Source organism: Crocuta crocuta, unplaced genomic scaffold (genome assembly GCF_008692635.1).
Source record: "Crocuta crocuta isolate KB4526 unplaced genomic scaffold, BGI_CrCroc_1.0 scaffold6, whole genome shotgun sequence".
Lineage (NCBI taxonomy): Eukaryota > Metazoa > Chordata > Mammalia > Carnivora > Hyaenidae > Crocuta > Crocuta crocuta.
In genome coordinates this window covers 2,903,179-2,918,707 of record NW_027531917.1, presented here as the reverse complement: position 1 = coordinate 2,918,707, position 15,529 = coordinate 2,903,179, and the positions used below count along the sequence as shown (strand labels likewise).

General features: G+C 34.1%; 1 protein-coding gene across 2 annotated transcripts in view; it reads left to right on the top strand.

The window, feature by feature from the left end:
• TBC1D23 (TBC1 domain family member 23) overlaps nucleotides 1-14,066 on the top strand; it is a 61,943-nt gene extending 47,877 nt beyond the window's left edge. The window contains exons 14-19 of one of the 2 annotated variants that reach the window (XM_077774831.1): nucleotides 1,387-1,526; nucleotides 2,961-3,005; nucleotides 6,703-6,791; nucleotides 9,716-9,851; nucleotides 11,396-11,590; nucleotides 12,410-14,066. In XM_077774831.1, the coding sequence (XP_077630957.1) occupies nucleotides 1,387-1,526; nucleotides 2,961-3,005; nucleotides 6,703-6,791; nucleotides 9,716-9,851; nucleotides 11,396-11,590; nucleotides 12,410-12,491 (687 nt within the window). In that variant the 3' untranslated portion in view covers nucleotides 12,492-14,066. The remainder of the gene's footprint in view (nucleotides 1-1,386; nucleotides 1,527-2,960; nucleotides 3,006-6,702; nucleotides 6,792-9,715; nucleotides 9,852-11,395; nucleotides 11,591-12,409) is intronic. The other variant, XM_077774832.1, reaches the window with a different exon arrangement.
• Nucleotides 14,067-15,529: the final 1,463 nt, after the last annotated feature.

The window sequence follows — 15,529 nt, the reverse complement described above, 5'->3', positions numbered from 1 at the left end:
TAGACTTATTTTCTGCTTTTTTGCACTGAACATATGAACATTTTCTAACATTTTAAGATGTTTTAAAAGTTTAAAAAGTGATGGGGATTAAGGAATACACTTGTCATGATGAGCACTGGGTGTTGTATGGGAAGTATTGAATCACTATATTGTACACCAGAATCTAAAATTACACTATATGTTAACTAACTGGAATTAAAATAAAAACTTAAAAAAAATTTTAAAGCATTTTTAAAACAAATTTGTATAAATTTCCATCCAGTAGTACCGAAGTCCTAGGGTGCTTTCTAATTATTTCTTTCTCTTAAGTTCTGAAGAGGAATTAATGGGCAAAAGATAGGCATACTTCTTGTGGTACCCGGGTGGCTCAGTTGGTTAAGCATCTGACTCTTGATCTTGGCTCAGGTCACGATCTTCACCATTCTGATATCAAGCCCTACATTGGTCTCTGCACTAACAGCACGGTGCCTGCTTAGGATTCTCTCTCTCTTCTGTACCCCTCTCCACCCCTCCCTTGTTCACATGGATATACTCCCTCTCTCAAAAAGTAAACAAACATTAAAAAACAAAAAGATAGCACACTTTTAAACTGATACCTATTGCCAGCTTGCCCTCTAAGGAATATAGGAGCAATTCCATGAAACAGTTTAAGAATTATATTCACATGTGTTACATTAGGTATATAAGGATAGTTTTTCTTGAGAAAATTAAAGGCCTAAGGGAAAATATTTAAACAGCAAAATTTTACAATGAATAAATGTTTAAAAATTTAGCTAAATGAATGATATTCTGATTATATATTTGCTTATTTTTATGGAGTAATTGAAGAAAAGGTCAATAACTTAATTTTTTATTGAGTAAGGAAGGTAGTTTCAGACTTTACACAATTTGTGCAACATATATCCTCATTTTTCATTTCTAACTCCCATCCCTAAAATGGTTTTACCTAGTGTATTGGTCAGTTAGGGCTGCCATAACAAAATATAACCAAGTAGTTGGTTGGCTTAAATCACAGAAGTCTATTTTCTTACAGTTCTGGAGGCTGCAGGTCTAGAATCAAAGGGTTGACAGATTTAATTATATGTCCTCAGGTCTCTCTCTTTGGCTTGCAGATGACTGCTGTTTTGCTCTTTCTGGACGTACATGGTCCTGTGTATGTGGTCTCCCCCTCTTCCTGTAAGGACACCATCATACTGGATCAGGGCCCAACTGTATGACCTCATTTAGCCTTAGTTTAATATCTCTGCATACAGTCATTATCTGAGGTGAACTAGGTGTTATAACTTTAACATATGGACACAATTCAGTTCGTAACATCTAATGTGTGTCTCTTAATCATTAGGAGAACAGTTAATTCATTAGTAAGTTCTTTTTTTTTTTTTTCAGGGCGAATCTTCTAATGGCGCAAATGATAGAGGAATGAAATCACTAGTAAATAAAATGACTGTTGCTTTGAAGACCAAGTCTGTTAATGTTAGGGAAAAAGTTATCAGTTTTATTGAGAACACATCAACTCCTGTGGACCGGTGAGTTGCTAATATGGTATGAATTTATGATGGGCAACTAAGGAAACATGTCTTAAATGGTAAATGATAGTTGAATTCAATGTGTTCTAGAAAAGAATCATAAAGTACATTTTTAATTGGATAATTTCAGTTTTCATTATAATTGCAAAATGTCCTTTATTGCTATAAAATTTAACTGCAAAGATTTCCCTCTTCCCCTACTGCTCAGAATAAAACTCAAATAATGATTCTGCCCTTTTGTACCATTCATTAAGAAAAATATTAAGATGCCATTATGTATTACACTTCATATAGTAGCTGTTTCCCACATGTCTGATGGATGGGAATCATCTACTAAATGCAGTAATCTCAAAGCAGAAACCTCTTCTCCTCCTCTAGGAATTTATAACCTAGAAAATTTGGTCATGCTAAATAAAGCCAAAACCTAATTTCTTTCTATCTTTTCTAAAATTAATTAATTTTTAAAGTAATCTCTACACCCAACATGGGGCTCAAACTCATGACCTGGAGATTAAGAGTTGGAAACTCCACTGACTGAGCCAGCCAGGTGCCCCAGAAACCCATTTTCTTAAGTTTAAGAGTTTAGATCTTCATAGAATTTTGTTCACAGAATATAAATGACTTCTCTTTTCCCATGAATTACAAATGAAGGACACAGTTTGGTAAGTTTTAAGAATGTCTGTTACAGTTTTTCTTACTGGAACTGTGCTGTCCATAATGTTTTCTCCTCCACATATTAGTCTAATTCATCTTCTTGTTGCTACAATTTAAAACTAACGTAATAATTCCAGCATAGAATTTTGTTTCTAAGCAAGCCTGATCTTGAAAATGTGTGATATTAATTTCACTTTCTTCTTTTGCAGTATCCTAGGAAAGTTGAAATATTTGATGTTAAGAATTGAATGTCAAGAATTTACTCTTTGTTACTTTATTAGTTATAATCCCTATGCATACAAAAGTACATTTTCCTCCATTTAGTAAGTAGCAAAGAAGAGAATAGGTTATTTTCACAAATCCAAAAAAATTATACCTGTCTAAAATGGTCAACTGATAAATAATATTAAAGTGTTTTATCAAGCCTGAAACTCTTCTTTGCTCATTAAAGTTATGTCTGTTTTCAAAAGCCTATAACTTTTTTTACTTTTAGTGTATTCTGAATTAGAGTACTATTGATACATTTGGTAGCATGAACATTTAAAATCTTATTTTAAAATGAACTAGTGATAACTCTGACTTAAAGAGACTATTGACTTTGGTAAAAGAGTCAGTTGAAACTGGCTTTTGTTCATTTTTCTTTGTACTTGGGTTGATCGAAACATTTTCTTTATAATGTACTCTCTGGGTTAGAAAAAGTGATTATACAATATTTTTGTTTTAAAGCTGTTGTATTTTTAATGATCATTTTGTTCTGTCCTCTGCCTTGATTTGCTATAGAATGTCTTTCAATCTTCCTTGGCCAGACAGAGCATGTACAGAGCGGTAAGCCAATGAGTAGAGCAGCTTCATGGGACCGTCCCTTTCCTTTAGCATGCCTCTTGCTGTCTATAAGCCTCACTCTGGCTTGGCTTAAATTTCATGCAGCTGTTTCAAATGCTAAATTTTTCTTATTCTGCTTTTGGGAGTGTGAGATTGATTGAGCTGTTATTTGGTTTTTGCTTGATCATTTTAATTTTTTTTTTCCTTGCATGCTTCTTTATATCTCCCATTCCTCAGATGAAAATCAAGTACATTCAAATCCAAGAACTTCATAAAACCTGCAGTTTTTATTCTGAGAGGAAGGTGAAACAAAGAAAATAATTAGTCTCAGAGCTGACAGAGTGTTAGCTTTGGAGATCATGTATTTCTATCTCCTGCCCTAACAATATAGAGTATTATAGCACCTAACAAAGGGCATTGCTCATAGTTCAAAATTAATTCAAGTTAATTTGTTAACTTGTTAACAAAGAGTTGTTAATTCAAGTATGTTATGTAATTTTATGACTTATTTTAGATTTTTCTTAATTCTATTTGTGTATTTAGGTTAGTGATTTAACATATAAATCAATTCCAAAGAACCACAATTCTTTAGTTTTCCATGAAAGAAGTTAGGTCATGGTGGACATGATGTATAATCCATCTCTTTGTCCCTAGTAACATGAGGTACTCGTCATTAGATTATTATAAATCTAGAGTGCACAGAAGAATTCTACTAACTTAATACTTTTACATAGCTTTATAGTTTTTATACCTATAGCATTTTTCTACAGTTTATTTTTTTTTTAAGTTTACTTTGAGAGAGAGAGAATCCCAGGCAGGCTCCATGCTGTCAGTACAGAGCCCAGTGCAGGGTTCAGTCCCACGAACCATGAGATCATGACCTGAGCCAAAATAAAGAGTCAGACGCCTAACCAACTGAGCGAACAAAATGCCCCATTATGCAGTTTAAATTAGAATATCAATTACAGCAATTATCTATAGACATTTTAAAAGAAATTCTAGTCATATTTTAAATATAAGTTAAGCTTTGGAATTATGGAGTTGACATTTTCTTTGGTCGTTTCAGTATTTTCAGTGACTAGAAGTAACATTTAAAAAAAAAATTTTTTTTAATGTTTTATTTAATTCTAGGAGAGAGAGAGACAGCGTGAGCAGGGGAGGGTCAGAGAGAGAGGGAGTCACAGACTGAAACAGTCTCCAGGCTCTGAGCTGGCAGTCAGCACAGAGCCGGGCGCGGGGCTCGAACCCACGAACCACGAGACCATGACCTAAGCAAAAGTCAGACACTTAACCAACTAAGCCACCCAGGCGCCCCTAGAAGTAACATTTTTAAAAGCAATAGTTCTCTCTCAACTTAGTGGCAAGAGTTTTTATCTATTGTGACTATACTTGCACAATGCCAATTATAAAGCTTCTATTATAATTTTATTTGAGACTATTTTAAAGGCATTTGCTTCTTTTAAAATTATAATCTACTTGTGATTCATTTTTCTACTTTCTCTTGTTATAGGACCATTGAATTAATCTAATTTTAACTCCCAAGTTTTCTTCCAAATTCTTAAATTTAAAAATTTAATTTATTTTCTCTGATCTACAGGTAAATATATCTGTCTTGAAAATAGAAATTAGTGAAAAATTAGAAAGATTTGGGTTTCTTTCTGAGCTCAGTAAATAAATTAGAACTTCGCCAAACTATGTTATAGATATTTCTGTTATTACTTCAGCTAAAAAAGTATACATATACTGCTTTTTAAAGAGAGTCCAGCCAGTGAATTTCATTAATTTTTTAAAAAGTTTTTAAATGTTTATTTATTTTCGAGAGAGAGAGACAGAGCCCAAGTTGGGAAGGGGTAGGGAGGGAGAGGGAGACACAGAATCCAAAGCAGGCTCTAGACTCCTAGCTGTCAGCACAGAGCCTGACACAGGGCTTGAACCCACGAACTGCAAGATCATGACCTGAGCTGAAGTTGGCACTTAACTGACTGAGCCACCCAGGTGCCCTGAATTTCATTAATTTTTAGCCAATATTTAAGAACTAACCCAGTAATCTTTAGCAATCTTTATAAAACCTGCATTGTATTATAAATGTAGATCAATAATGAGTAGGTTTTTAAAAAACTTTTCATTTTGCATACTTGAATTCTGGTTCATACATTAACTGTAAACATTATCATTGTTACTTTTGATGTTACATCAGTTTATTATGCTTTAATGTCAGGAGAGAACCAATAATTTAATCATACATTTTTATAATCTAGATGGAACTAAAGTATTTTTAGACACAGCTATATTATCTTTGCTTCTGTCTTTTATAAGTAGGCTGATTCTGAGTTTCATAGGTGTTTGAATTATTTATTTCACTTTCTCTAATGAGTATAGTTTGATAATTTACTGAATAACTTTGTATTAGATATGTTCTAACATAAAATGATTTCATGATTTAACTTAAACTGTAAATTATGTATTATGATTAGTTTATAATTCCCAAAGAGTGTTATACACTTAGTTCTCATTGGTTTAGAAACTCCCTAGTTTTCTGTTGAGGAATGTTGTTTTGGGAGAAGTAAGGATTTAAGCCTAATTCAACAAAATTAGGCCATGATAATATTTTGACTGATGATATGTATTATTTAAAATACAGATTTGATCTCTATCTTCTGGAAAAATTGAATTTAAGATTAAAGACATGTAACCCCAATTTTTTCCATATTGGACGATCTTTTGATATATGATCAAAAAACAAATAAATAAAAATAAGCCAGTTTTACTTCATTGTAGATAATCGTGTTGGAAGCTTTATCTTACAAATACACAATGCTTTTTCTCCAAAAACATGTATGTTGAAATATTTTAATTTTTCTTCTTGGTTTGTTTGAGATTACCTGAAAAGTACTGAGGTATAAATTTTTATATTAAAAAGAAAGAGGTCATACTTCCTGCAAGAACTAATCAAGTTTACTGTTTATGCTTCTGCCACTTGAAAAAGAAAGGCAGATTAATTTTATGGTTTATTTGCATTTATGTAAAAGAACTAGTAGCATGTTAGTTTCTATTAAAGCAAAAGTAATAGTAAAAAAAAGGATTATAATGTGGTGAGCATGGGGTAATATATAGAATTGTTCAACCATGTTGTTGTACAACTGAAACTATGATTTAAAAAAATGGGAGGAAAAATCTTAAGATATTTGCCCCCATATAAGAAAGCATTAACACTCCTTCTAGAATTGGAATATTCAGGTCCATATTTTACCTAATGTGCGTAGCACTTGCTAGATGCAAGGCATTGTTCTAAGAGCTTTACAAAATATTAACTAATTTAATTCTCTCAGTAACCTTGAAGGATAGATACTGTTGTTACTACCGTTTTACAGATCCAAAAACAGAATCACAGAGAGGTTCAATGACTTCCCCAAAGCTACACTGATCTAAGCACTATTTTCAATATGAATATTAAAATTGTTTTAAAATTTAATTTTTACAGATTGAAAGCATTCAGCCTATCAAGACATTATGCCACTTTTGCTAACATGATTTCCTTATCTTGTTACAGTTTCCTTAATGTATCTATTCTAGAACTGGGTGGTATATGGGGGCAAGGGACAAAGAATGTATAAATTTTGTTTAAATATTCAAATGATACTTGAAAATCTTTGGTAACTTCTTAAGTGATCATTTCCCCTCTAAAATTCTTTGAATATAGGCATGTGAGCAGCAGTGACAGAGTGGGCAAGCCTTACCGTGGTGTAAAGCCTGTTTTCAGCATTGGGGATGAAGAAGAATACGACACAGGTGTAGTAATACACTTATCTGTAGACACTTTCATCAGCACCAGGAGTGATTAGAAAGATCATTCTGAGACTAGCCAAACTTTAGGGGGGGAACAAAGGACACAGTGAGTGAGATTCTGTCAAGGAGATTTTAGAGTCTGTAGTTTTTCCCAAGAGTTTGATTTTAGACCTCTTAAGTTATGCCTATTAGAATTCAAGCAGAAATGCTGAGTAGGCAGTTGATTATAGGAGTCTTTAGCTGAAGAGAGAAGCTCTAATAAACTGGTGGTGATATGGGAATTACCTATGTTGAAATAGGATTTAAATCCATGGGATTTGATTGAAACTCCCTTGGTCCGTCTACCTAGGAGATTGAGAGTTGTGGGACTAAAGTTTAGGGAATTCCAAAATTGACACATCTGAAAAGAGCCTTTTTATTTTNCGCTAAGCATAACACCCTCAAGGTCCATCCATGTTGCTATACATGGCCAGATTTCATTGTTTCTCATTGCCATGTAGTATTCCATCGTATAGATAAACCATATCTTCTTGATCCATTCGTCCGTTGATGGACACTTAGGCTTGGAAAGAGCCTTTTTAAATTGGAGGCAGTATCCTGAAGGGCCACAAGGTGGGGATATTGTACCAGGCAAATTTTATCATTCTCTGGTTGTCTTTATATTTTTAAAAATGATGTATTGCTTTGGTTCATAATGCTGCTGCCAAAATTACCCTGGTTAAGTAATATAATGAATGTTAATATGTGTATTGGGTTAGAAAAAATAAAGCAGTAAATCAATGTAGGAAATAAAAGAAAAAACCCTTTCCAAATTTCTCCTTGTTTTTCTGCTTAGTAATACATGTTGCATATTTTCCATCCCAGCCCATATTCCACCTTAGTTCTCTATCACATGAACATACCATAAGCTATTTAATCAGTCTTCTCAAAATTCAGACTGGTAGTTTTCCAGGGTTTTTGTTTGCTTGTTTGTTTCAAATGGCAGTAGATATTTTTATACACATCTATCTGAACTTTTGTAATAGAGGTTATATGCTTAGCAGTAAGATTACTAGATTATAGGGAACCACATTTGACATTTTAATAAATATTTACAAAATTAACTTCCCATAAACTTGCTTTGACATAAATGAAATTGTGTGCCGTCTCGTTGCTTTTCTCCTTTCCCCTCTGTTTTTGTTGCTATCTTCCTGTTATTCATCAGTCTCTCCCTGCATATTTCCCTGAATATTTCAGCCCCTTTCTTTAACAACTTTCATTTCAACTCTTTTAATCCCCAAGAGGCAAAGAGAAGAATAAATTATAGTATATATCCATTTGTCCTATATTTACATTGTGGGAAATTGTACACTAATGAAAATGAGAACCCTAAAGCTGTGTGTGTCAACATGGATAAGTTTTACAGTGTTGGGAGTAAAGAAGCAGTTGCAGAAGAATACAATTGAAAGGTCTACTGTTTATATAAATGTTACTTAAAATGCAAAATACTACTGTATATTCTTTCTACTGATAACAAATTCAGGTTATCACTGTTTGTTAATGGGCAAAAAGGAATATGATTGGCAGAGATATATGAGGGTTTCACTTAAAAATTTTTTTTCCTATTTTAGAGAGAGAGGCAGGGGGCAAATGGGGGAGGGGGGAGAGGGAGAGAATACTAAGCAGTCTCCACGCTCAGCGCAGAGGCCCTACATAGAGCTTGATGCCACGATCCTGGGATCATGACCCGAGCAGAAATCAAATCAAGAGTCAGATGCTCAACCAACTGAGCCAGCCAGGCATCCTGGGTTTCACATTTTGATTTAAGCTGAAAGTGTATACATATATGAGATTTCCTTTTTTATTGTGTCTGTTTGTATTTTGAAATATTTCTTGGAAAGGGAGGACCCTTTGTAATTATTAACCCTAGGGTCTGTAATTCCCCTTTCTTAAATTAGAAAAACAAAATAATTGGAATGTCTTACAGTTCTCTCATGGAAAAATAAACTACTAAGGAGATTTTTACTTACTTATCCAAGGATGAATTTTTGTTGTTTTAATTAAAATCAAAAACCAGCAAGAGGAAAGAAAAGAACTTGGCCATCTTTGCCCTCAAGATAGATGCTTATTGGACAATTTAGCCATCTTTCCATGGTCTAGACATAGATTAGATTCATGTTACATAAAGCAAAAAAGTTGGAATTCCTCAGTTTAGGCTTTTTAAAATTTATTTACATTATTTTTTATTTTTATTTATTTCTGATGTTTATTTTTGAGAGAGAGAGAGAGAGAGAGACAGTGTGAGTAGGGAAGGGGCATAGAGAGAGGGAGACACAGAATCCAAAGCAGGCTCCAGGCTCTGAGCTGTCAGTACAGAGCCTGACACGGGGCTTGAACTCACCTGAGCCGAAGTCAGATGCTTAACTTACTGAGCCACCCAGGTGCCTTTTTATTTTTTATTGAAGTATAGCTGACACACTGTGTTAAAGGTGTATTCTTAGTATTTTCACCTGACTTTTTTTTTTTTACACATTTATTTATTTTTGAGAGACAGAGTGAGACAGAGTGTGAGCAGGTGAGGGGCAGAGAGAGAAGGAACCATAGAATCCGAAGCAGGCTCCAGGTTCTGAGCAAGCATTCAGCACAGAGCCCGGCACGGGGTGCGAACCCACGAACCATGAAATCATGACATGAACCAAAGTTGGACACTTAACTGACTGAGCTACCCTGGAGCCCCATCACCTGACTTTCTTACCATGTAGCCTAATGCTTCATAACAATATTTCTGTATTATGCCAATGGCATAAGGAAATATAGTAACAGGATTTGAATTGTTCCCCCCACCCCCAAACCATATGCTTAAAATAATCAAATTTTTCTTGGCTGTTAAGAAATGTCTCACTTGTAAATTTGGTAATTCCGACATTTAACACTTTAAACTCTTTTAGATGAAATCGACAGCTCTTCGATGTCAGATGATGACAGAAAAGAGGTTGTAAACATTCAGACTTGGATAAACAAGCCAGACGTCAAGCATCATTTTCCTTGTAAAGAAGTGAAAGAAAGTGGACACATGTTTCCTAGGTACTTCTTTAAATGCCTTCCTCAGAAGTAAAATTAAATTTGGGGGAGTTAATAAAAAACTCAACTGCAGGAGAAATTTTCTTTATTTGAGTACAATAAGATATAATTTTCCTTTGTCAACTTGTATTATATGTCTTGATTTTTTTTATGTAATTTTTAATTTTGAAAAATTTTTAAAAGTTGAAGAAACAGTACATTGAACATCTTTATAAGCCTCTCTTAGATTTGCCAGATTTTAATTTCTTTTTATATTGCCCCATCTCTCTATTTATGTATCTATCTATAGACACACATACACATATACTCGCTTGTCAAGCCACTCAGAAGAATTGTACAGATGTGACCCTTAACCCCTTAAATGATTTAGTGTAAATCTCCCAAGAATGTGAGCATTCTCTTCCAGAACTTCAGTAGCATTATCACTTTTTTAAAATAACATTATCACTCTTTAAAAACTTTAAAATGAACATCATTCAACAAACATATCACACTCAGATTATTTAGAGTGCCCCTAAAGTATCTATAATCGTTTTTTCCTTCCTGATCCAATAGCTAGTCATTGTTCACACATTGCATTTGCCTGTTAATCTCTTTAGTTTCAGCCAGTGTACACCAGTACTACTGCCCTTACCACTACCTCCCCTTTTCTGCATGATGAATGAATCTTTTGAGGCTAGGCTGTTTATTGTCCAGAATGCCCTGCATTCTGGACTTGTCTGATATTAGTTTTATTGTACAGTAAAATCTTGGTTTGCAAGCATAATTCATTCCTCAAACAAGTTTGTAATGCAGAGCACTTGTATATCAAAGCAAATTTCAGGAGCCATTGGCTCAGTTGTGATCATGTGACATTTGGCATCATGTACTACTCGTATTGTAAGACATTGCTCGTTTATCAAGTTAAATGTATTAGAAAGGTTTGTTCATCTTGTGGAACACTCACTGACTAAGATATTCGCAATCCAAGATTTTACTGTATTACATAAAAGTATATGAGTATATCATTACATTATATTACAAGTGAGCTAAGACACAAGGGATGGGGTGTGTTAATAATCCCATGCCCATTTTACCTTCAAGATCCAGTTACAGAATATTATAAAATATGTAAGGCAGCCCAACTATTGCTTAGTGGTCTTTGATGTAAAGTATACTTTATGGTATAGTGACTGAGAATAGTTTATGAATATAGGCAATACTGTGAAAAAGTTTGAAAAGGACTATTCCATATATCATATAGAATAGATTCTAAAAATATTATTTTAATGATTTCTAATAGTATTGCACTTTTTATATATAAAGTAGAAACTTTGCTCTTAAACAGTTATAGGATTTTCTGTTAATAAAGTAATTAATTTTGCATACAGCTAAAGGAAAGTTAAGAACTTTTATGGGGTAGTTTGTTTATAGATGATTCATTTTAATTCAAAAGTAATTTCAAGTGGAGTTTAATATTTTTTTATGGTTGAAGTAACAACTGTTTTGCATGACATCTCTTTAAAATTCTTCTTGTTTTTTAATGTTCTTTTTTCCCCCCTCTCAAGTCATCTGTTGGTTACTGCAACACACATGTACTGTTTAAGGGAGATTCTTTCACGGAAAGGATTGGCTTATATACAGTCTCGACAAGCACTAAATTCTGTAGTTAAAATCACATCTAAAAAAAAACACCCTGAGCTAATTACTTTCAAGTATGGAAATAGCAGTGCTTCAGGAATAGAAATCTTGGCAATCGAAAGGTAAGATTTTCTTAGGATGATATTATCTGAATTATTGAATTAGTTCATTATTAAAGACCTTTTTTTTCTCTTTTTTTGAGAATAGATGGTGGAATAGGATCCTTGAGCTGCCTTTAATTAGTATTCTTTGCTTATCTTTTTCTTCTATACCCTTAATCATATGTCAGTTAGTTAATAGCACATGGTTTCCATAAATTTCATAGCTAATTTCATTAACTTTTTGACAGAAGGGTCTTTATACTATTGCTACACTAAATGCTGGTTTATCAAATAAGAAGCTTGTGTCAGAACGTAAGTCAGTATTTCTATTTCCCTTCATCAAAAAATTCTTCGTTTGAAAAAGTATCCGTGAGGTAAGCCGCGTGCTGAGTGGTATATTTAATTTACAATCTGATACAAACTCCCTATCTTATTGTGCACCAGTGACAAACAGCTCATGGGCTGGCGTCAAGGGCCATAGGACCTCACTCATCTGGAAAATAAACCGTCTTTATAATCCTATAAAAATGTGAAGCCCAGAGGAGTTTAGTGACTCCCAGATCCTCATACCTCGCTTGTGATAGGACCAAATGGAGCTGTCCTGACTCCAGATCTCTGGTTCATTCCATTTGGCTGTGAAGAATCACCCGTTTGCACACTTAGATTTTCTTTCTTTCAGAATATGCTTTCATGTATGTATTGCAATAAGTTCAGGGAGTAAATATGAGGGCATGTCTGCTGGCTTTGCAGGTTACGGGAAGCTTCACATTGGAAATGTCAACTAAGTGGAGGCCTGAAGGGAAAACAATTTATATTAATATATGTGTATTTCTCCCCTAGGTATTTGATTCCAAATGCAGGAGATGCTACCAAAGCCATAAAACAACAGATCATGAAAGTTTTGGATGCTTTGGAAAGTTAATATAAGAGAATTATTTCAAAAGAAATGAAGGCAAGCAAGATAAAGAAACAAGGACATATTTTCCTGATTGCATACTAACGGAAGACCTTTCATTTGCTCATGGGGGTGCTTGAATTACAGGTCTAAGAAAGTAAATTATTATAATGAATTTCTGGACAGTTAAAATTTTACTTAAAGTTTCTTTTGCATTTTCGGTTTTGTAAAATGATTTATAAAGGTCAGTTATTAATGACTGAAGTAACTGACCCTCTACCCTTATGAAGTAAGGGTACAGAATGCAGTTCTGTTTTGAAGAGCTGTGTTTTAAAAGGGAACATGCATCACTTTCAGATTTAAAAACACCCATACACATATATACTTGCAATGTCTTCACTGAAAATAGAGATAGAATTAGTTGAAGAGACCCCTTTAATTGCTACATTTAGTTTTATCCACTGAGCAGTATCAGAAACTGAAAGTATTACATAGATTAATAATTAGCTTGCTGTTTCTGTTCTTAAAAACTGTGAAATCTTTTTAACGAAGTGGAAGAAGATTCCAGCCAACTCAGAAATGCAGTCCAGCGAGTGAAATGTTTCTAAATCATCTTTTTACCATTAGCTAATGATTTGAACACTGAGTGCTTCAGATCCTAAACTTTATCCTACTGGTTTCTAAGGAGCAGTTAAAAGCATTATAAGTAGGTAGGCCTATTAAGATTAAAGTAAGCATTTGGGGGACAGACTTATATCTATAAAAATGCCATTGGTCTTTATTACAAGTGGAATATTTGATTTGGGATATTTCAGAACAAGTGTTGTGTACACATTGACTTCTTACTGAGATTATGGTCTGTGACCACACTAATATCCACTTAAATAAAAGCCAAGTAAGCAGAGAGCTATATAAACTATAATTGTTTTATCAGCTCTTTCTGAAATTTCTTACTCTTCTTTGATTTTTGTCTCCTCTTACTAAAGTTCCAGTAATTTGAAGCTATTTTTATTTTCTTAATCTGACAGAACTAAAATGATCTGCCTTATTTTGCAGCTTTCTCAGTTTAATTTATTGAGGTCTATATTAGACACATTTGGTGAGAGAAATCCAGGAACATGTTTGGAAGGATTCCTTATAAAGCCTTTTTGGGAAGTAGCAAATCCTAACAATCTGCTATGTCCTAGATGCAAAGGATTATCTCTAAGGGGTTTATAGGAGAAATATTTAGATGTACCTGTTTATAGACAGTTATTTTAATTTACTTAATGGAAATCAAGTGAATAACAGGTAACATAGTTCAAGATATCTTATTCTAATATATAAATAAAAACAGTTTTGAGTGGTTGAAGACATTTGCATGAAATTGCACCTGGTGCAATACTTTATATTTATGACTCTACCCACAATGGTTGTATTCCTCTCTTTCTTTCTTTCTTTCTTTTTTTTGTTTTTTTTTGGTGCCCCCTTTACAAATGCCCTGAAGTCTACATTTTTTGCCCATTCAGCCATGGGACTTTTTTCATAATACTAATGTAAAGATGTTTGTGTTACTGTTTATAAAATTACAATTGTAAATAAACCAGTACAATTTGCTCAGAACTTTCTTCTTAATGACAATCTCTCTCCCTCTCTCTCCCCCACCCCCCATTTGTAAATCTCTGTAGATAGCACAAAATTAGAAATTTGAGGACTATCCTTCAGTGGAATTTAATGTTCAGGTTTTAAGTTTGAAAGTATTAGATTCATGTTTCTGTTCATCTGTATGGGGACGAGGAAAGAGGTAGTTTAAAACTAATGACACTAAATTCCACATGATAAATTACTATCTTGAACCACTTAAATTCTCTGAACTTTAGTTTCCTTATCTGAAATAACACCATAGTTACTAGTCATAAATATGAAATAAAAATACATTTCATTGATTGTATTAGGCACTGATGTTGCTCATCCTTCCTTAACTGGCCCACTAAGTACAGAACTAGAAGTCACTCTGGGGTACCCACCTCTTACGGACTCTAAACGGACTCTAAACGATTGCAGAGTTTGCAACATTATGAGATTGTTACTGTTTTCTGTATTATCAATATTAGAAAACCAAGGCTGAAAGAAATTGAGTTAATGAAAAGGGAAGGTATCCCCTCTTCCCTCCCTACTCCCTGAGAATTATTATTGCTTATTAAGAAAAAGAATCAATTCGGGACACCTGGGTGGCTCAGTCAGTTAGGCGTCTGACCTCAGCTCAGGTCATGACCTCGAGGTTCACAAGTTGGAGCCCTGCGTCGGGCTGTGTGCTGACAGCTCAGAGCCTGGAGCCTGCTTCAGATTCTGTGTCTCCCTCTCGCTCTACCCCTCCCCTGCTGGCTCGCATGCTTACACTCTCTTCTCTCTGTCTCTCAAAAGTAAATAAACATTAAAAATTATTAAAATAGAACCTACATACCATAAAGTTCACCTTTTTGAAGGATCTACAAAGTGCATTTTAGTAAATTCAGAATTGTGCAATCATCACAACTATTTAATTTCAGAACATTTGGTTGCTCAAAAATGAAACTCATACCCATTAGTAGTCACTCCCCTTTTCCCTCCAGTCCTTGGCAGCTGCTAATTTCCTTTCTGTCTTTGTGGATTTGCCTATTCTGGACATTCCATGATAAAAGGAATCATACAACAAGTGGCTTTTGTGTCTGGCTTCTTAGCATGATGTTTTCAAGCTTCATCCGTGTTGTAGCATGTGTCAGTTTCGTTCCTTTTAATTGTATGGATATATCACTTTTTATTATCCATTCATCCCTTGACATTTGTGCAAAGCTCTAAGCCCAATTTGATACTTTCCAAGTTTGATCTCTTGTTTTTTGGAGTATCATACATTCTCCTAAGATCTCATCCACTTTTAGAGTTTCTGTTTTTATTATCATGGAGATGATTCCAGTTCTAATTTTCAGCCCTCCAGCTATCTTAGCCATTTGTATAACTACTCATCCAAAAAAATTAAACTTAGCCCGCCCCCCCAGACCAACTTCCATAATACTATGAAGAGTGGAGGATAAGATGCCAAGAGAAAG